The 20799-nt window shown below is 44.9% G+C and overlaps 1 protein-coding gene across 1 annotated transcript in view; it reads right to left on the reverse strand.

The window, feature by feature from the left end:
- The window catches only part of LOC311102162 (eukaryotic translation initiation factor 4 gamma 1-like), a 53673-nt gene extending 33275 nt beyond the window's left edge, over positions 1-20398 (reverse strand). The window contains exons 1-6 of the mRNA XM_084143403.1: positions 20235-20398; positions 15258-15339; positions 11803-11920; positions 11599-11682; positions 6467-6499; positions 395-562 (exon numbers count right to left, since the gene is read on the reverse strand). Coding sequence (XP_083999529.1) covers positions 395-562; positions 6467-6499; positions 11599-11682; positions 11803-11877 — 360 coding nt within the window. The 5' untranslated portion in view covers positions 11878-11920; positions 15258-15339; positions 20235-20398. The remainder of the gene's footprint in view (positions 1-394; positions 563-6466; positions 6500-11598; positions 11683-11802; positions 11921-15257; positions 15340-20234) is intronic.
- Between the last annotated feature and the right edge of the window lie 401 nt (positions 20399-20799).

Below are 20799 nucleotides of genomic sequence, written 5' to 3' on the forward strand. Positions count from 1 at the left end.
TTTCTCTGTGGTGCTTTTAAGCGCTGCACAATCAGGAAGGGACTGGAGGGTCAGCTGATCGCCTGGCCACGGCCAGAGGGAAGGGAGAGGGGCTTTTGTCCCAGCACTGGCTCCATAGAGCGGAGCCCCAGACTCAGCAGAATCTGTCCCTGAGCCAGGGGGAGGCAGACCACTCCATGTGGGGCCTCCCTCACAGACGGGGAGGGGGACTGCCTTGCTAGTTGTTACCAGACCTGGTTTCCTTTCTTTCCAAGTACCATAACTGCGCTTGATTGAGCTTGCATGGCGCAAAGGAACAGTCCCAAAAGGTATAGTGAATGTCTGAGTAAAGAGAATGAGTGGCCACTAGTATAGATGGAGCACCCTGTTGGGGGGGGGGGGGGGGGGGGGTTACCTGTCCGGGTATGAAGTAGGCGGGGCCCTGTTGGTTGGGGAAAGGGATCTGCTGTGAGGGGATCATCATCATCTGTTGGCCCGGCTGGTAGACGTGTGTGGGCGCCACGGGCCTCGGCGTGCTGCTGGGGGGCACCCGGGGGGCATTGCTGGGCCGGCTGTAGTACGGCTGGAGAAATGTAGGAGAGGAGGAGAGAGGGGCAAGTTATGGAAAAGTCTCCTCTTATGTAAAGAACATTCAACAATTAAAACTTTAATTAGGGCTATTATATTTCCCCTTGCCATTCCTTATGGCAGTTAATACTACAACAATTTTAACAGTCTGTTCTGACATTTTAACAGCCTGTTCTGACACTTTAACAGTCTGTTCATAAAGGCAGAATCCAAACCTCTAAAAACCAAATAAGACTAGAACGTTCTGTGTTGCTTCATTTACATTCTGATGGGTCTCTTTAAGCAAAACTGAAGCCAAAAAGAATGATGCCAGGACCACAGGCAGGAACACTGCCAACTACAGACAGACCGACTCCTCTGGAAAAAGAGGAGAAGTGTTACCTGCAGTGACCTGAATCCTCCCTTCAGCAGCACATCACACAGACAACACATGAACAGACACACACGGATGCAAGAGAGAGAGGGGGGGGGGGGGGACGAGAGGGAGTGAGAGAGCGGCAGTCAGTTGACAGAAAGCAGAGAACCTACCCCCACCACCTCCCCAGCAGTGAATTAACAAGCAGCATGCATAAGCCAGAACACATCCCTAGTCCCTAAAAATGCAGGTGTGTGAGCAACTGTGTCCATGCGCAAAGCTAACGTAGGGCACGGAGTCAGTGTGTGTATAAGGGTTTCCGTTAGGAAAATGTGGCGACGGACATTTGACATTTTTGAAATTTGCCGGACCAATATGCATTGGGTGCATAACCTGATTAGGGCGTTCACTCACTTTGCTCAGAATGACAAAAATCACATTTAGATTACGGTAATTCATATTAACAGAACATGCAAGTTGAGAATGAAACGATTTACAGTCCTTCTTACTGAATTATGATATGCACTTTGAACATGTTAGAATAACTGTCCACATTTACTTTCTCAGCCAACAAGACGAGTAACCAACAGCAAAAATCACTAGCCTATGTCAATCTATAGTAGAAAAGTTTAGGCTACTTATTCTATTGGTCAGCTTGTTGAGAAAGAAATGGCCTATTCCAAACAGACTCAAGGACAGTTGTGGGATGACAGATCCCAAATTCATACATCCAGTGGGCCTAGGCTACATAATTATTTATTTATTTTTTAAACAGAAAGCAATGAGTCTGACGCAACAGATTAGAACTTTTAACTTAGAATGTTGATTAAATATTATTTATTCACATTATAAGCGCAGCAATACGCACAAGGCAGTAGTCTATTAGCCAGAAACCGTAGCTGTCAAACCGTAGTTGTCAAAAGGACACTGCACATGCGAGCGGTTTCATGTGACAGAGATGAAAATATCGTTAGACATTTTTAAAGAGAGGAGATCTAATAGGCTACTTTGAAGCAAGGTAAGACATGCCTCAATATACTGAATAAAAATATAAAAGCAACACGTAAAGTGTTGGCACCATGTTTCATGAGCTGAAATAAAAGATCCCTGACATTTTCCATACACACAAAAAGCTTATTTCTCTCAAATTATGTGCAGAAATGTGTTTACATCCCTGTTAGTGAGCACTTCTCCTTCGCCAAGATAATCCATCCACCTGACAGGTGTGGAATATCAAGAAGCTGATTAAACAGCATTACACAGGTGCACCTTGTGCTGGGGACAATAAAAGGCCACTAAAATGTGCAGTTTTGGCACACAACAATGCCACAGATGTCTCATGTTTTGAGGGAGAGTGCAATTGGCATGTTGACTGCAGGAATGTCCACCAAAGCTGTTGCCAGAGAATTGTGTTAATTTCTCTACCATAAGCCACCACCAACGTCATTTTAGAGAAAGTATGTCCAACTGGCCTCGCAACCGCAGATCACATGTAACCACGCCAGCCCAGGACCTCCACATCCGGCTTCTTCACCTGCAGGATCGTCTGAGACCTAACACCCGGACAGCTGTTGGTTTTCACAACCGAAGAATTTCTACACAAACTGTCAGAAACCGTCTCAGGGAAGCTCATCTGCGTGCTTGTCGTCCTCACCAGGGTCTTGACCTGACTGCAGTTCGGCATCGTAACCTACTTCAGTGGGCAAACGCTCACCTTCGATGGCCACTGGCACGCTAGAGAAGTGTGTTCTTCACAGATGAATCATGGTTTCAACTGTACCATGCAGATGGCAGTCGGGTGGGCGAGCAGGTGGCCGAGCGGTTTGCTGATGTCAACGTTGTGAACAGAGTGCCCGCCCCATGGTGGCGGTGGGGTTACGGTATGGGCAGGCATAAGTTACGGACAACAAACAATTGCATTTTATTGATGCCAATTTTAAATGCACAGAGATACCGTGATGAGTTCCATACCAGATACGGACTGGTTTTCTGATCCACGCTCATATTTTAATTTTTTACGGTATCTGTGACCAACAGATGCATATATGTATTCCCAGTCATGTGAAATTCATAGATTAGGGCCTAACTGACTTCCTTATATGAACTGTAACTCAGTTAAATCTTTGAAATTTTTCATGTTGCGTTTATAGTTTTGTTCAGTGTATATATTAAAACGTTCAGATTTCAAACAATTAAGTAGGTCTTCTAAATGCACGTTGCCTCCAGCTCACTGCAAAGTGGTGTATGACGCGCTGATGAAGCCTGCCCTCCGTTGCCGTTTGACGCCGCCTTCAAAACAACTGGGAACTCGGAAATCTGACTTCCAACTTCAGTGCGTTCAAGACAACTTGGAAAAAAATTAGCTCAGACTGGGAAAAATAGTTTAACGGTCATCCAAACTCGGAATTCCAACTCCGCCCTCTTTCAAGAGCTCCGACTTTCCGACCTGAAGATCACTGACTTGTATTTTACCAGAGTTCCCAGTTGTCTTTTATTTGTTTTATTTTATTTTTATTTCACCTTTATTTAACCAGGTAAGCCAGTTGAGAACAAGTTCTCATTTACAACTGCGACCTGGCCAAGATAAAGCAAAGCAGTGCGATAAAAACAACACATATGGGGTAAAACAAAACATAAAGTTAAAAAATACAACAGAAAATATATATACAGTGTGTGCAAATGTAGCAAGTTATGGAGGTAAGGCAATAAATAGGCAATTAAAAATAATTACAATTAGTATTAACACTGGAATGATAGATGTGCAAGAGATTATGTGCAAATAGAGATACTGGGGTGCAAATGAGCAAAATAAATAACAATATAGGGATGAGGTAGTTGGGTGGGCTAAATTCAGATGGGCTGTGTACAGGTGCAGTGATCGGTAAGGTGCTCTGACAACTGACGCTTAAAGATAGTGAGGGAGATAAGTATCTCCAGCTTCAGAGATTTTTGCAATTCGTTCCAGTCATTGGCAGCAGAGAACTGGAAGGAATGGCGGCCAAAGGAGGTGTTGGCTTTGGGGATGACCAGTGAGATATACCTGCTGGAGCGCATACTACGGGTGGGTGTTGCTATGGTGACCAATGAGCTAAGATAAGGCGGGGATTTGCCTAGCAGTGATTTATAGATGGCCTGGAGCCAGTGGGTTTGACGACGAACATGTAATGAGGACCAGCCAACAAGAGCGTATAGGTCACAGTGGTGGGTAGTGTATGGGGCTTTGGAGACAAAACGGATGGCACTGTGATAGACTACATCCAATTTGCTGAGTAGAGTGTTGGAGGCTATTTTGTAAATGACATCGGCGAAGTCAAGGATCGGTAGGATAGTCAGTTTTACGAGGGCATGTTTGGCAGCATGAGTGAAGGAGGCTTTGTTGCGAAATAGGAAGCCGATTCTGGATTTAACTTTGGATTGGAGATTCTTAATGTGAGTCTGGAAGGAGAGTTTACAGTCTAACCAGACACCTAGGTATTTGTAGTTGTCCACATACTCTAGGTCAGACCCGTCGAGAGTAGTGATTCTAGTCGGGTGGGCGGGTGCCAGCAGCGTTCGATTGAAGAGCATGCATTTAGTTTTACTAGTGTTTAAGAGCAGTTGGAGGCTACTGAAGGAGTGTTGTATGGCATTGAAGCTCGTTTGGAGGTTTGTTAACACAGTGTCCAATGAAGGGCCAGATGTATACAAAATGGTGTCGTCTGCGTAGAGGTGGATCTGAGAGTCACCAGCAGCAAGAGCGACATCATTGATATACACGGAGAAAAGAGTCGGCCCAAGAATTGAACCCTGTGGCACCCCCATAGAGACTGCCATAGGTCCAGACAACAGGCCCTCCGATTTGACACATTGAACTGATCTGAGAAGTAGTTGGTGAACCAGGTGAGGCAGTCATTTGAGAAACAAAGGCTATTTAGTCTGCCAATAAGAATGCGGTGGTTGACAGAGTCGAAAGCCTTGGCCAGGTCGATGAAGACGGCTGCACAGTACTGTCTATTAGCGATCGCGGTTATAATATCGTTTAGGACCTTGAGCGTGGCTGAAGTGCACCCATGACCAGCTCGGAAACCGGATTGCATAGCGGAAAAGGTACGGGGGATTCGAAATGGTCGGTGATCTGTTTGTTAACTTGGCTTTCAAATACTTTCGAAAGGCAGGGCAGGATGGATATAGGTCTGTAACAGTTTGGATCTAGAGTGTCACCACCTTTGAAGAGGGGGATGACCGCGGCAGCTTTCCAATCTCTGGGGATCTCAGACGTTACGAAAGGGAGGTTGAACAGGCTAGTAATAGGGGTTGCGACAATTTCGGCGGCTAGTTTTAGAAAGAAAGGGTCCAGATTGTCTAGCCCTGCTGATTTGTAGGGGTCCAGATTGTGTAGCTCTTTCAGAACATCAGCTGTCTGAATTTGTGTGAAGGAGAAGCGGGGGGGGGGGGGGGGGGGGGGGGGCATGGGCAAGTTGCAGCGGAGGGTGCAGAGCTGGTGGCCGGGGTAGTGGTAGCCAGGTGGAACGCATGGCCAGCCGTAGCAAAATGCTTGTTGAAATTCTCGATTATTGTAGATTTATCAGTGGTGAATGTTTCCTAGCCTCAGTGCAGTGGGCAGCTGGGAGGAAATGCTCTTATTCTCCATGGACTTTACAGTGTCCCAAAACTTTTTGGAGTTAGTGCTACAGGATGCACATTTCTGTTTGAAAAAGTTAGCCTTTGCTTTCCTAACTGCTTGTGTATATTGGTTCCTAACTTCCCTGAAAAGTTGCATATCGCGGGGGCTATTTGATGCTAATGCAGTACGCCACAGGATGTTTTTGTGCTGGTCAAGGGCAGTCAAGTCTGAGGAGAACCAGGGGCTATATCTGTTCTTAGTTATGTATTTTTTGAATGGGGCATGTTTATTTAAGATTGAGAGGAAATTACTTTTAAAGAACAACCAGGCATCCTATACTGACGGAATGAGATCTATATCCATCCAGGATACCTGGGCCAGGTCAATTAGGAAGGCCTGCTCGCTAAAGTGTTTTAGGGAGCGTTTGACAGTGATGAGGGGTGGTCGTTTGACCGCGGACCCTTTACGGACGCAGGCAATAAGGCAGTGATCGCTGAGATCCTGGTTGAAGACAGCGGAGGTGTATTTAGAGGGTAAGTTAGTCAGGATGATATCAATGAGGGTACACATGTTTACGGATTTAGGGTTGTACCTGGTAGGTTCGTTGAAAGCACCACAAGATGCTGCAGCAGAAGCTCTTGTGCTGTTTGACAGATTTTCTACTCAAAGGCTCAATCGGACAAAAGCCAATAATTACCGGCTAACGGAAACCCTGGTGTGTGTGTGAACATGACAAGTTCCCAATGAATGGCGGATCCCATGAATAGGATTCTGCAGAAGATGCAATCTCTTAGCCTCCCATAATAAACATAAGTGTAGGTTTTACAACATTCAGTGCTCAGAAACAGTTGAGGAAGACATGAAATTCAAGTGAAGAGAGAACTCAAACTGCCCCCTATTTCAACCCAGCCCACCCAAGTCCCTGGTTAGGCTGTTAGTACCTGTTGGTGTAAAGCACGGGGCCCGGGGACGAACTAGAAAAGGAGAACAAGACAGGTCACAGGTTAAACCCACATAGGACACCAGCTGGAGCGCAGCAGATACAACCCTCCTCCATTGACACACACACACACACACACACACACAGATAGGCAGGCATGGAGCAGGGATCAAGAAGAGGATTCAGAACACAATACAGGTCTCATCTGAGATAATGATTTTGCGTTCCAGCAGTAACGATGACAGGTTGGAGTGTGGAACGTACACTCACTGAGCGCTAAAACAGTAAGATATGAAATCAACAGGAGAGCTTATTTGTAGGAAAGAGTGAGAGTGTACATGTAGCAGGATTAGGGCTGTGGCAGTCACGAAATTTCGTCAGCCGGTGATTATCAAGCAAATAACTGCTGGTCTCACGGTAATTGACCCGTTAATAAACATAAACACATTTAGCATCTCCTGGCTTCCACACATAGCCTACAAGCCACTGATGCAGTCATTTGGAACATCCACATTTTAAAAAGTATAATACACTGCTCAAAAAAATAAAGGGAACACTTAAACAACACATCCTAGATCTGAATGAATGAAATAATCTTATTAAATACTTTTTTCTTTACATAGTTGAATGTGCTGACAACAAAATCACACAAAAATTCTCAATGGAAATCAAATTTATCAACCTGTGGAGGTCTGGATTTGGAGTCACCCTCAAAATTAAAGTGGAAAACCACACTACAGGCTGATCCAACTTTGATGTAATGTCCTTAAAACAAGTCAAAATGAGGCTCAGTAGTGTGTGTGTGGCCTCCACGTGCCTGTATGACCTCCCTACTACGCCTGGGCATGCTCCTGATGAGGTGGCGGATGGTCTCCTGAGGGATCTCCTCCCAGACCTGGACTAAAGCATCCGCCAACTCCTGGACAGTCTGTGGTGCAACGTGGCGTTGGTGGATGGAGCGAGACATGATGTCCCAGATGTGCTCAATTGGATTCAGGTCTGGGGAACGGGCGGGCCAGTCCATAGCATCAATGCCTTCCTCTTGCAGGAACTGCTGACACTCCAGCCACATGAGGTCTAGCATTGTCTTGCATTAGGAGGAACCCAGGGCCAACCGCACCAGCATATGGTCTCACAAGGGGTCTGAGGATCTCATCTCGGTACCTAATGGCAGTCAGGCTACCTCTGGCGAGCACATGGAGGGCTGTGCGGCCCCCCAAAGAAATGCCACCCCACACCATGACTGACCCACCGCCAAACCGGTCATGCTGGAGGATGTTGCAGGCAGCAGACTCTGTCACGTCTGTCACATGTGCTCAGTGTGAACCCGCTTTCATCTGTGAAGAGCACAGGGCGCCAGTGGCGAATTTGCCAATCTTGGTGTTCTCTGGCAAATGCCAAACGTCCTGCACGGTGTTGGGCTGTAAGCACAACCCCCACCTGTGGACGTCGGGCCCTCATACCACCCTCATGGAGTCTGTTTCTGACCGTTTGAGCAGATACATGCACATTTGTGGCCTGCTGGAGGTCATTTTGCAGGGCTCTGGCAGTGCTCCTCCTGCTCCTCCTTGCACAAAGGCGGAGGTAGCGGTCCTGCTGCTGGGTTGTTGCCCGCCTATGGCCTCCTCCACGTCTCCTGATGTACTGGCCTGTCTCCTGGTAGCGCCTCCATGCTCTGGACACTACGCTGACAGACACAGCAAACCTTCTTGCCACAGCTCGCATTGATGTGCCATCCTGGATGAGCTGCACTACCTGAGCCACTTGTGTGGGTTGTAGACTCCGTCTCATGCTACCACTAGAGTGAAAGCACCGCCAGCATTCAAAAGTGACCAAAACATCAGCCAGGAAGCATAGGAACTGAGAAGTGGTCTGTGGTCACCACCTGCAGAACCACTTCTTTATTGGGGGTGTCTTGCTAATTGCCTATAATTTCCACCTGTTGTCTATTCCATTTGCAAAACAGCATGTGAAATGTATTGTCAATCAGTGTTGCTTCCTAAGTGGACAGTTTGATTTCACAGAAGTGTGATTGACTTGGAGTTACATTGTGTTGTTTAAGTGTTCCCTTTATTTTTTTGAGCAGTGTATATCCATGTAATATAGCCTACACCTTCACAATAAATCCATTATTTTAGACAGGTCTAAAAAAACATGATATGAAGAAAATGTAGTCTATTTCAGAAGAACATAATGGCATACTCTGAGTTGTCCTTATGTTAGGTCCTGATCTGGCTATGCCATATGGCTGTGGGCTACACTAGTTCATTTAGCAGACAAGATTTGCTTAGAATTCTGTGGCATTATTTTATAGTATGAAGAATACAATTGAACAAAGCAGAATAAAATAGAAAGGATATTTTCTCCAAACGATTTGAGGGAATAGCACATGCGGCTATTCTGTGTTAAGCGGTTAACAAAGAAATAGGTACTCCTATATGCTTAATTTAGAGTTATTAATGTAACTTTAGTTGTTCTACAAACGTTGGGCTACATGTTTTGATTTTTAATACATTGTAAGGGGCTGTGAGGGGAACGGCACCTCTGTACCTTCAGGCTCTGATCAGTCCATACACCCAAACGAGGGCATTGCATTCATCCACCTCTGGCCTGCTGGCCCCCCTACCTCTGCGGAAGCACAGTTCCCGCTCAGCCCAGTCAAAACTGTTCACTCCTCTGGCACCCCAATGGTGGAACAAGCTCCCTCACGACGCCAGGACAGCGGAGTCACTCACCACCTTCCGGAGACACTTGAAACCCCACCTCTTTAAGGAATACCTGGGATAGGATAAAGTAATCCCTTACCCCACCAAAAAATAAAATAAAAAATATATATATATTGTAAAGTGGTTATCCCACTGGCTATAAGGTGAATGCACCAATTTTCAAGTCGCTCTGGACCATCCTCCAAAAGTATTCGCCTCACTGTGCGTGCAGATGCACTCACAACTGCCTGCTGCCATTCCTGAGCAAGCTCTGCACTGGTGGTGCCCCGATCCCGCAGCTGAATCAACTTTAGGAGACGGTCCTGGCGCTTGCTGGACTTTCTTCGGCGCTCTGAAGCCTTCTTCACAACAATTGAACCTCTCTCCTTGAAGTTCTTGATGATCCGATAAATGGTTGATTTAGGTGCAATCTTACTAGCAGCAATATCCTTGCCTGTGAAGCCCTTTTTGTGCAAAGCAATGATGACGGCACGTGTTTCCTTGCAGGTAACCATGGTTAACAAGAGGAAGAACAATGATTTCAAGCACCACCCTCCTTTTAAAGTTTCCAGTCTGTTATTCTAGCTCAATCAGCATGACAGAGTGATCTCCAGCTTTGTTCTCGTCAACACTCACACCTGTGTTAACGAGAGAATCACTGACACGATGTCAGCTGGTCCTTTTGTGGCAGGTCTGAAATGCGGTGGAAATGTTTTTTGGGGGGGATTAAGTTCATTTTCATGGCAAAGAGGGACTTTTACCAGGGATCACACTTCATAACATTCTGGAGTATATGCAAATTGCCATCATAAAAACTGAGGCTGCAGACTTTGTGAAAATTAATATTTGTGTCATTCAAAACTATTGACCACGACTGTACAAATGAAGACAGACATCGGAGACAACTGCGTCCTTATCCAATTCCGAGGTGCATATTGAAGATATTGGAAGAAATTTCCCCCAAAAAATTCCACCAGCCAACAAGATGAGTAGGCTTAACGAACAGCAAAAGCACTAGCCTATGTCAATCTACTATCCCCCATAGTACAAAAATTGACCTATTATATTCTGTGTGATAAATAAATATTCCAAACATAGTCTGGGACAGTTGTGGGATGCGATAGACCCCAAATTAATACAACCACTAGCATCAAAAAACCTGTTTTACGCAATGAGGCTGACGCAACAGATCAGAACATAGCTTAAAATGTTGATAAACTATTAGGCTATGTCTTCACATTATATGCGCAGCAATGCACACACAGCAGTAGGCTATAAGCACTAATGTTGCATTTGCAGGAAAACACCATTCTCAAAAGTGACCACAAATGCATTTATGCATGTAATGCTTTCATTATAATGGTGCATTTTTATGGTGAAAATTATCTTCCCCAAACTTGAAACTCACACACTGCTTATGTATGCCAGTTAGGCTCTACACCCCTTGTAAAATTGATTAATGTGCTTAATTTTAATAAGTTATTTGGCCACTTTAGTTAATGATACAAACCTTATCAAAACGTATAGGCCTATGGGCTAGGCTACATGAGGCATGCGACTATGATTCGAAAAAGTCGCCAAAAAAAGGCATTGTTTCCTGCCTTACGCTGGGCATCATTCACAAGTGATAATATATAATTCACAAGTGTTAGGCTAATAGTCACCCATCAGACTATATATTCTTGATTTAATCTTGTCTTTACATATATTAAATAATTAGCATATTTAACATATTATACTAAATAATACATGTGTGAAATTTGTTTTGATTTAGAATGGACCATTATCATGCACCGGTCTCGAAACAGGGGCAGTGGGAAAAAATTCATGTAATCTATACACTTAAATAGGGAATGGAGGACGCTTTTTCCGTGGTTCATTTTCATGCCAGCCAGGTAGGCTATACTCCTGTTGTAAAGAGATGCAATGTGCTTAATATTTGGAAAGTTGAGAAATAAATATAGTAAGCCTATAGAAAGCTAATGGGACCCTCCTCTTCTTAATAGAGGCCATCACTGTTTTCTCACGCAATTGCATAGCCTATAGAAATGTTGCGCAACATGAGCTCATGGGCTGTCATGAAGTGTTTGATTAGATTTTCGATTACATTTGCATTGATGTCAGAGTGATTAGAGGGACAATAGAGTGCTGAATACCAGGCAGTTAGCAAGTTTGGTAGGGTACTAATGACCATCAGCAGCATCAGAGCTTGGAGAAGACTAATTACCGTGACTAAACAGTCACGTGGAATTTGACTGCCTTCATGACTCGTGACCGCCAGTGTGGCGGTAATACGGTCACCGCAACAGCCCTAAACAGGATCTACACTCCTACCAATGGATTAAGACACAGCACATGGGACAAACAACTGACAATTTAAATAATAAGCGAAGTCAGAGATTAAGCTGTTGGGTGACGGCGGACGTACCTGTCGGGGCTGTGGCGCTGGGTTCATTTGTGGCGGTGGGGTGGCAAAGACAACAGAGGGGGGTTGTCCAGGAGGGAAGTTGGGCTGTGAAAGGGAGAGGAAAGGAGGGGAGAGACCGTGATCAACAATATGGTTACTGATTGGACAAACAACCATGAGACAAGATTGAAGCCCCAATCAAAACAGACAGTAGATTCCCATTACCTGTTGGAGTCCAGGGGAGGGGACAGGGTGGGGGGCAGATGGGGATCCCGTTAAAGGCTGTGGTGCTTTATTCATTTCATGTGGTTCTGCATGGGCGCACTCGGACCTGTACAGAAATCTGAGAGGAGGAAGAACAGGGTGAAGGAGGTGAAGAGAGAATCAGCGATAGTCATATATATACACTGCTCAAAAAAATAAAGGGAACACTTAAACAACACAATGTAACTCCAAGTCAATCACACATCTGTGAAATCAAACTGTCCACTTAGGAAGCAACACTGATTGACACAATTTCACATGCTGTTGTGCAAATGGAATAGACAACAGGTGGAAATTATAGGCAATTAGCAAGACACCCCCAATAAAGAAGTGGTTCTGCAGGTGGTGACCACAGACCACTTCTCAGTTCCTATGCTTCCTGGCTGATGTTTTGGTCACTTTTGAATGCTGGCGGTGCTTTCACTCTAGTGTTAGCATGAGACGGAGTCTACAACCCACACAAGTGGCTCAGGTAGTGCAGCTCATCCAGGATGGCACATCAATGCGAGCTGTGGCAAGAAGGTTTGCTGTGTTTGTCAGCGTAGTGTCCAGAGCATGGAGGCGCTACCAGGAGACAGGCCAGTACATCAGGAGACGTGGAGGAGGCCGTAGCAGGGCAACAACCCAGCAGCAGGACCACTACCTCTGCCTTTGTGCAAGGAGGAGCAGGAGGAGCACTGCCAGACCCCTGCAAAATGACCTCCAGCAGGCCACAAATGTGCATGTGCCTGCTCAAACAGTCAGAAACAGACTCCATGAGGGTGGTATGAGGGCCCGACATCCACAGGTGGGGGTTGTGCTTACAGCCCAACACCGTGCAGGACGTTTGGCATTTGCCAGAGAACACCAAGATTGGCAAATTCGCCACTGGCGCCCTGTGCTCTTCACAGATGAAAGCAGGTTCACACTGAGCACGTGACAGACGTGACAGTGTCTGGAGACGCCGTGGAGAACGTTCTGCTGCCTGCAACATCCTCCAGCATGACCGGTTTGGCGGTGGGTCAGTCATGGTGTGGGGTGGCATTTCTTTGGGGGGCCGCACAGCCCTCCATGTGCTCGCCAGAGGTAGCCTGACTGCCATTAGGTACCGAGATGAGATCCTCAGACCCCTTGTGAGACCATATGCTGGTGCGGTTGGCCCTGGGTTCCTCCTAATGCAAGACAATGCTAGACCTCATGTGGCTCGAGTGTGTCAGCAGTTCCTGCAAGAGGAAGGCATTGATGCTATGGACTGGCCCGCCCGTTCCCCAGACCTGAATCCAATTGAGCACATCTGGGACATCATGTCTCGCTCCATCCACCAATGCCACGTTGCACCACAGACTGTCCAGGAGTTGGCGGATGCTTTAGTCCAGGTCTGGGAGGAGATCCCTCAGGAGACCATCCGCCACCTCATCAGGAGCATGCCCAGGCGTTGTAGGGAGGTCATACAGGCACGTGGAGGCCACACACACTACTGAGCCTCATTTTGACTTGTTTTAAGGACATTACATCAAAGTTGGATCAGCCTGTAGTGTGGTTTTCCACTTTAATTTTGAGGGTGACTCCAAATCCAGACCTCCATGGGTTGATACATTTGATTTCCATTGACAATTTTTGTTTGATTTTGTTGTCAGCACATTCAACTATGTAAAGAAAAAAGTATTTAATAAGATTATTTCATTCATTCATATCTAGGATGTGTTGTTTAAGTGTTCACTTTATTTTTTTGAGCAGTGTGTATGTGTGTGTATATATATATATATATATATATATATATATATATATATATATATATATATATATATATATAGTGGTGTGAAAAAGTGTTTCCCCCCCTTCCTGATTTCTTATTTGTTTGTATGTTTGTCACACTTAAAATGTTTCAGATCAAATACATTTTAAATATTTGTCAAAGATAACAAGAAAACACAAAATGCAGTTTTGAAATGAAGGTTGTTATTATTATTAAGGATTGCCCCCTACAACCTAATAACTGGTTGGGCCACCCTTAGCAGCAACAACTGCAATCAAGCGTTTGCGATAACTTGCAATGAGTCTTTCACAGCGCTGTGGAGGAATTCTGGCCCACTCATCTTTGCAGAATTGTTGTAATTCAGCCACATTGGAGGGTTTTCGAGCATGAACTGCCTTTTTAAGGTCATGCCACAGCATCTCAATAGGATTCAGGTCAGGACTTTGACTAGGCCACTCCAAAGTCTTCATTTTGTTTTTCTTCAGCCATTCAGAGGTGGAGTTGCTGGTGTGTTTTGGATCATTGTCCTGCTGCAGAACCCAAGTTCGATTCAGCTTGAGGTCACGAACAGATGGCCGGACATTCTCCTTCAGGATTTTTTGGTAGACAGCAGAATTCATGGTTCCATTTATCACAGCAAGTTTTCCAGGTCCTGAAGCAGCAAAACAGGCCCAGACCATCACACTACCACCACCATATTTTATTGTTGGTATGATGTTCTTTTTCTGAAATGCAGTGTTACTTTTACACCAGATGTAATGGGACACACACCTTCCAAAAAGTTCAACTTTTGTCTCGTCAGTCCACAGAGTATTTTCCCAAAGGTCTTGGGGATCATCAAGATGTTTTCTGGCAAAAATGAGACGAGCATTAATGTTATTTTTGCTAAGCAGTGGTTTCCGTCTTGGAACTCTGCCATGCAGGCCATTTTTGCCCAGTCTCTTTCTTATGATGGAGTCATGAACACTGACCTTAACTGAGGCAAGTGAGGCCTGCAGCTCTTTGGATGTTGTTGTGTGGTCTTTTGTGACCCCTGGATGAGTCGTCGCTGCGCTCTTGGGGTCATTTTGGTCGGCCGGGCACTCCTGGGAAGGTTCACCACTGTTCCATGTTTTCGCCATTTGTGGATAATGTCTCTCACTGTGGTTCGCTGGAGTCCCAAAGCTTTAGAAATGTCTTTATAACCTTTTCCAGACTGCTGGAGCTCAATTACTTTCTTTCTCATTTGTTCCTGAATTTCTTTGGATCTCAGCATGATGTCTAGCTTTTGAGGATCTTTTGGTCTACTTCACTTTGTCAGGCAGGTCCTATTTAAGTGATTCCTTGATTGACAACAGATGTGGCAGTAATCAGGCCTGGGTGTGGCTAGAGGAATTGAACTCAGGTGTGATAAACCACAGTTGAGTTGTGTTATAACAGGGGGGCAAACACTTTTTCACACAGGGCCATGTAGGTTTGGATTTTGTTTTCCCTTAATAATAACAACCTTCATTTCAAAACTGCATTTTGTGTTTACTTGTGTTATCTTTGACTAATATTTAAATTTGTTTGATGATCTGAAAAACATGCAAACAAATCAGGAAGGGGGCAAACACTTTTTCACACCACTGTATACACATACACACACACATACGAGAGAGAGAGCGAGAATGGTGTTTAGGCTTTTTTGATCAGCACTCACACTTTGAACCGTGGTTAGTCCCAGGAACGGGAGCAAGGCTCTGTGGTGTTCCAACGTGGTGGTCGTCTGCCCTCTGATCGCCCTGTCAGAAAGAGAAAGGTAAGATTGGACCCTCAACTGAGATGACAGAGACAATGCTTTGGTACACAGGGGATACAATCCTATTCCCTAGGAGACAGGCATATTGTCAAAGGCTGGGAATTGCCAGGGACCTCATGATACGATTTCACAATATTTAGGTGCCGATACGATATTGCGATTCTATATGTAAACTACCAGTCAAAAGTTTTAGAACACCTACTCATTCAAGGGTTCTTTATTTTTTACTATTTCCTACATTGTAGAATAATAGTGAAGGCATCAAAGCTATGAAATAACACATATGGAATCATGTAGTAACCAAAAAAGTGTTAAACAAATCAAAATATATTTTATATTTGAGATTCTTCAAATAGCCACCCTTTGCCTTGATGACAGCTTTGCACACTCTTGGCATTCTCTCAACCACCTTCATGAGGTAGTCACCTGGAATGCATTTCAATTAACAGGCGTGCCTTCTTGAAAGTTAATTTGTGGAATTTATTTCTGTCTTAATGCATTTGAGCCAATCAGTTGTTGTGACAAGGTAGGGGGGGGGGGTATACAGAAGACAGCCCTATTTGGTAAAAGACCGAGTCCATATTATGGCAAGAACAGCTCAAATAAGCAAAGAGAAAGGACAGTCCATCATTACTTTAAGACATGAAGGTAGTTAATACGGAACATTTCAATAACTTTGAAAGTTTCTTCAAGTGCAGTCGCAAAAACCATCAAGCGCTTTGATGAAACTGGCTCTTATGAGGACCGCCACAGGAATGGAAGACCCAGAGTTACCTCTGCTGCAGAGGATAAGTTCATTAGAGTTACCAGCCTCAGAAATTGCAGCCCAAATAAATGCTTCACAGAGTTCAAGTCACAGACACATCTCAACATCAACTGTTCAGAGGGCACTGTGCGAATTAGGCCTTCATGGTCGAATTGCTGCAAACAAAACACTACTAAAGGACACCAATAATAAGAAGAGACCTGCTTGGGCCAAGAAACACGAGCAATGGACATAAGCCAGTGGAAATTTGTCCTTTGGTCTGGAGTCTATATTTGAGATTTTTCAAATAGCCACCATTTGCCTTGATGACAGCTTTGCACACTCTTGGCATTCTCTCAACCAGCTTCACCAGGAATGCTTTTCCAACAGTCTTGAAGGAGTCCCCACATTGGCTGCTTTTCCTTCACGCTGTGGTCCGACTCATCCCAAACCATCTCACCTGTTAATTTAAATGCATTCCAGGTTACTACCCCATGAAGCTGGTTGAGAGAATGCCAAGAGTGTGCGCAAAGCTGTCATCAAGGCAAAGGGTGGCTATTTGATGAATCTCAAATCTCAAATATATTTTGATTAGTTTAACACTTTTTTGGTTAATACATGATTCCATATGTGGGATAGGATAAAGTAATCCTTCTACCCCCCCCCGATAAAGTAATCCTTCTACCCCCCCCCCAAGGAGTGGCTTCCGTCTGGCCACTCTACCATGATTGGTGGAGTGCTGCAGAGATGGTTGTCCTTCTGGAAGGTTCTCCCATCTCCACAGAGGAACTCTGGAGCTCTGTCAGAGTGACCATCGGGTTCTTGGTCACCTCCCTGACCAAGGCCCTTCTCCCCCGATTGCTCAGTTTGGCCGGGCGGCCAGCTCTAGGAAGAGTCTTGGTGGTTCCAAATGTCTTCCATTTAAGAATGATGGAGGCCACTGTGTTCTTGGGGACCTTCAAAGCTGCAGAAATGGTTTGGTACCCTTCTCTAGATCTGTGCCTCGACACAATCCTGTCTCGGAGCTCTAGGGACAATTCCTTCAACCTCATGGCTTGGTTTTTGCCCTGACATGCACTGTCAACTGTGGGACCTTACATAGACAGGTGTGTGCCTTTCCAAATCATGTCCAATCAATTGAATTTACCACAGGTGGACTCCAAGGTGTAGAAACATCTCAAGGATGATCAATGGAAAGAGGATGCACCTGAGCTCAATTTCAAGTCTCATAGCAAAGGCTCTGAATACTTATGTAAATAAGGCATTTCTGTTTTTATTTTTAATACATTTGCAAAAATTTCTACAAACCTGTTTTTGCTATGTCATTATTGGGTATTGTGTGTAGATAGGTAGGGAACATGTTTTATTTAGAATAAGACTAACGTAACAAAATTTGGAAAACGGGAAGGGGTCTGAATACTTTCCGGATGCACTGTATACACACACATTATGATATTTTATTTTATTTGTTTACCGTTTGGACAAAGGCAGCCCGCCCAAGACTTTTCTCTGCAGAAAACACCCTGATTTTTTTGTATTTTTCAAATCGATACTTGGAGTCAAAGTATCGATATAATATCGTCCAAAATAATATTGCGATATGTAACTATCAATTCCCCCCCCCATCACTACTATTGTCCCGATATAATCTGTTGGGTTTCACCTAGGGGCCGTTCACTCTTGAAGTAACAGTAGACACACACCCTCTCTCCATCTCAGCCACACAAAGAGCAGTGGAGAAAAGCCCTGAGTCATTCTGAGTCAGTGTTTTTCTAAGAAGGGATATTCCACTTCTGTCAGGTGAAAGAAGCCAAAACACAAACACTGACTATAAGACAGAGGAGAAAAGCACACTAGACATAAACCAGCACCTTTCAAATGGACAGATGGAACAGCAAATTTAGAGAAATGTTGAAATAGACATTTTCCACCGACGCTACCACACCCTCAGACCGGTGGGGGAGTTAGAAGGGAAACAGCAATGTCTCTAAAAAGGAGGCTCTGGTTGATTAAGTTCAGAGACAGAAAGTGAGTTTGTGCTGAGTTGACACTCCGGAGCTATCAAGGGCTCTCCACAGTCTACGCAAAAGGAGCCAACAGAGGTCTGTTTGCGTCAAGTTCCAAAACTTCAGCCACACAAATGTACGTAGAACTACGTAGTGATGCAAACGGACCTCCATCACCTTTGTTTGAATAGAGCCCTTTAGAGGGGCTCCCTGTGCTCACCCTGACACACTCAAACTGACAACAAGACAGCTACTGAAAAACTGCTTCACCCTGAGGGGGAGACATATGTTTATCAAATGGGACCCTGGGCTACACCCTATAGCAGAGGCCTAAAACTGCTCCCTTGGCAAGGATGGGGGAGCACTTCACATGAAGGCTAGAGTTGAGTTCCCTGACGAGCAAACAGCGATGACCATATATCTCAATCACCTCCTATTCCGGCAGCATTAAGTGTGTGCATACTAAATATGTATCCTACTCCCGCAGCAATAGTGCTGCAGTGCAGAACTGACCAAGCAGGATAGCCTAAGGGACAAGGGGTTGAAGGGAAGGGGGATGTGTGAAACCCAGCCGAGACCACACCCACCAGGTCCAGTCATCCGAGCTGGCCTGACAGGCAGCAGATAGAGGGGGGGTGAATGTGTGTGGGGCAGGGGTCGTTCATGTTCAACCACCAGTGCAACAGAGACCGATGCATAACTCCAACATAGACCACATGACCTAGTGAGGGTGGGAGCACAGAGGCCTAAGACTCAGGCTGTCGCCTTAACAAAGCAGAAAAAGTTGAGTGTGTGGGTGTATGTGTACACTAGTGGATAATTCTAGGTGTGAGTCTGTGAATGGTAGCATCATGGGAAGTTTACAAAATGTTTTGTTCTGCCGTCTAAACGGGGGCATCAACATGTCATGTGCTTAACGATTGAATTGCCAGCCTCTAATTCTCAGACATCGTTCACATATAATTTAGCCTACATAATAGTCAGCATTAAAAGCACTGTACTGCCTGGATGGCATGCACAAATACACTAGATGGGATGAACTTTGAAACTGTTCAAAGAGTTACCCTGCTTTAGAGTTTAACAGTACCAGGCCAGGTCAATGGGCCGATGGCAGTGCCATACAAAGTAATGCATTACTGTGGTGGAAAAGGAAGGAGAAAGACGCCTTTCAAGACTGCACGCGTTGTTACTGCCATATAATGTTTCTATGTAACCCATACCTTAATATATAACAAGTCTTACGGGAACATTGGGGGCCAATCGGCTCTGGAGTATCGTGGTGGGTCATGCCCTAAAATTATTGCTAAGATTACCTCATTCTAGTCACTACCCATCAGCCAGATCCCATCCCAGTGAGCATTTCAAATTGAAATGTGATAAAGAACAACTTTACATCTGTTGAGCAGAATTGTTATGATAAACAGTGCCCTCTATATATTAGATTTGGATGATCAACAACTTTCAGAACATCGCAGGTAGGGGATCTCATTCTCTACACAAGGGCTTCCTAACCCTTTTCACCCAGGACCAGACAGGTGTGGGCCCCGGTTCTAGTCAATGACAATGGTGGCACACTTGGCAGGCTACAGCAGTTATTGGTTATTGATTATCATCACAATTCCACCACTATTGTTATTATTTACCATGACTAGTTAAATATGAGAGCCAATGCTATTAAGAGCAAGGCATTTGGTAGAGGACTAATTCATAATGGGGTAAATCTGGGATCATGTCTCGCCTGCCTCCTCAAGGCTCACGAGCTGGCTCTGAAGCGGCATCCATTTTGAGCCGAGGTTCTCAGCCAAGTTCACGTGTCGGTAATCGCCATATATCAGTAATCGCTTCTCTAATGCAGATGTTACTACAACAGAAATACATCTTGTCAGACATCCCTGACGACAGAATAGCGGAGCAGTTAAACCAGACATTTGAGTTAATGCCAAATGTATTATTTCCTACGCTACATTAGCAGTACAAGCCATACACCGGTCATTTTTCATTCACGCAAAACATACATAGCTACAAATTCACTTAACAACAAACAAGGCAGACCTGACGACTGTCACACAATACACACAGTAATATTGCTAGCTACAGGCATGCATGCTACAGTGAGTGGATAACTACCAAACCCTCAGTTCTGCCAAGCTCCGGTAACGTGAGACGATAAGGCGAGTAGGATGGCTTTGCTGTGCGGCGCCATGTCCCTCCAACAGTTTTTTCGGACGTCACTAGTTACAGCAGTCAAAGTCATAAACCCCGCCTATTTCTACAATTTACCCTAACCACACTGCTAACATTATGCCTAACCTTAAATTAAGAAGAAAAATCAAACGTAAAAAAAAATATTACGATATAGCCAATTCTGACTTTGAGGCTGTGCTAACTTGTGTCAACCATTTCCCCCTCAAGCCCACTTTGGAGTTACCACGTGGTTGGTTCTCCGGCTTTAGAGCGCGCGGCAAGTGTGGCACAGTGCACGCACACATAGCAGCCGGCTTCTTGTTCTCCTCTATTCTCTTATCGGTTTAGATTTTCTAATTTGCCAACATGTATAACAAACCATAAACTGACAATGCTCAAACTGCATATGATTACATGCTGTCTAGCAAGCATGTAGCTGAGGAACGCTCAACTCCGTTCTCTTATATCGAGGCGGATATATAAGTAAGGGGTCTCCCAAATACCGAAA

This window comes from Coregonus lavaretus (genome assembly GCF_964263955.1).
Source record: "Coregonus lavaretus genome assembly, chromosome: 26".
NCBI classification, from domain to species: domain Eukaryota; kingdom Metazoa; phylum Chordata; class Actinopteri; order Salmoniformes; family Salmonidae; genus Coregonus; species Coregonus lavaretus.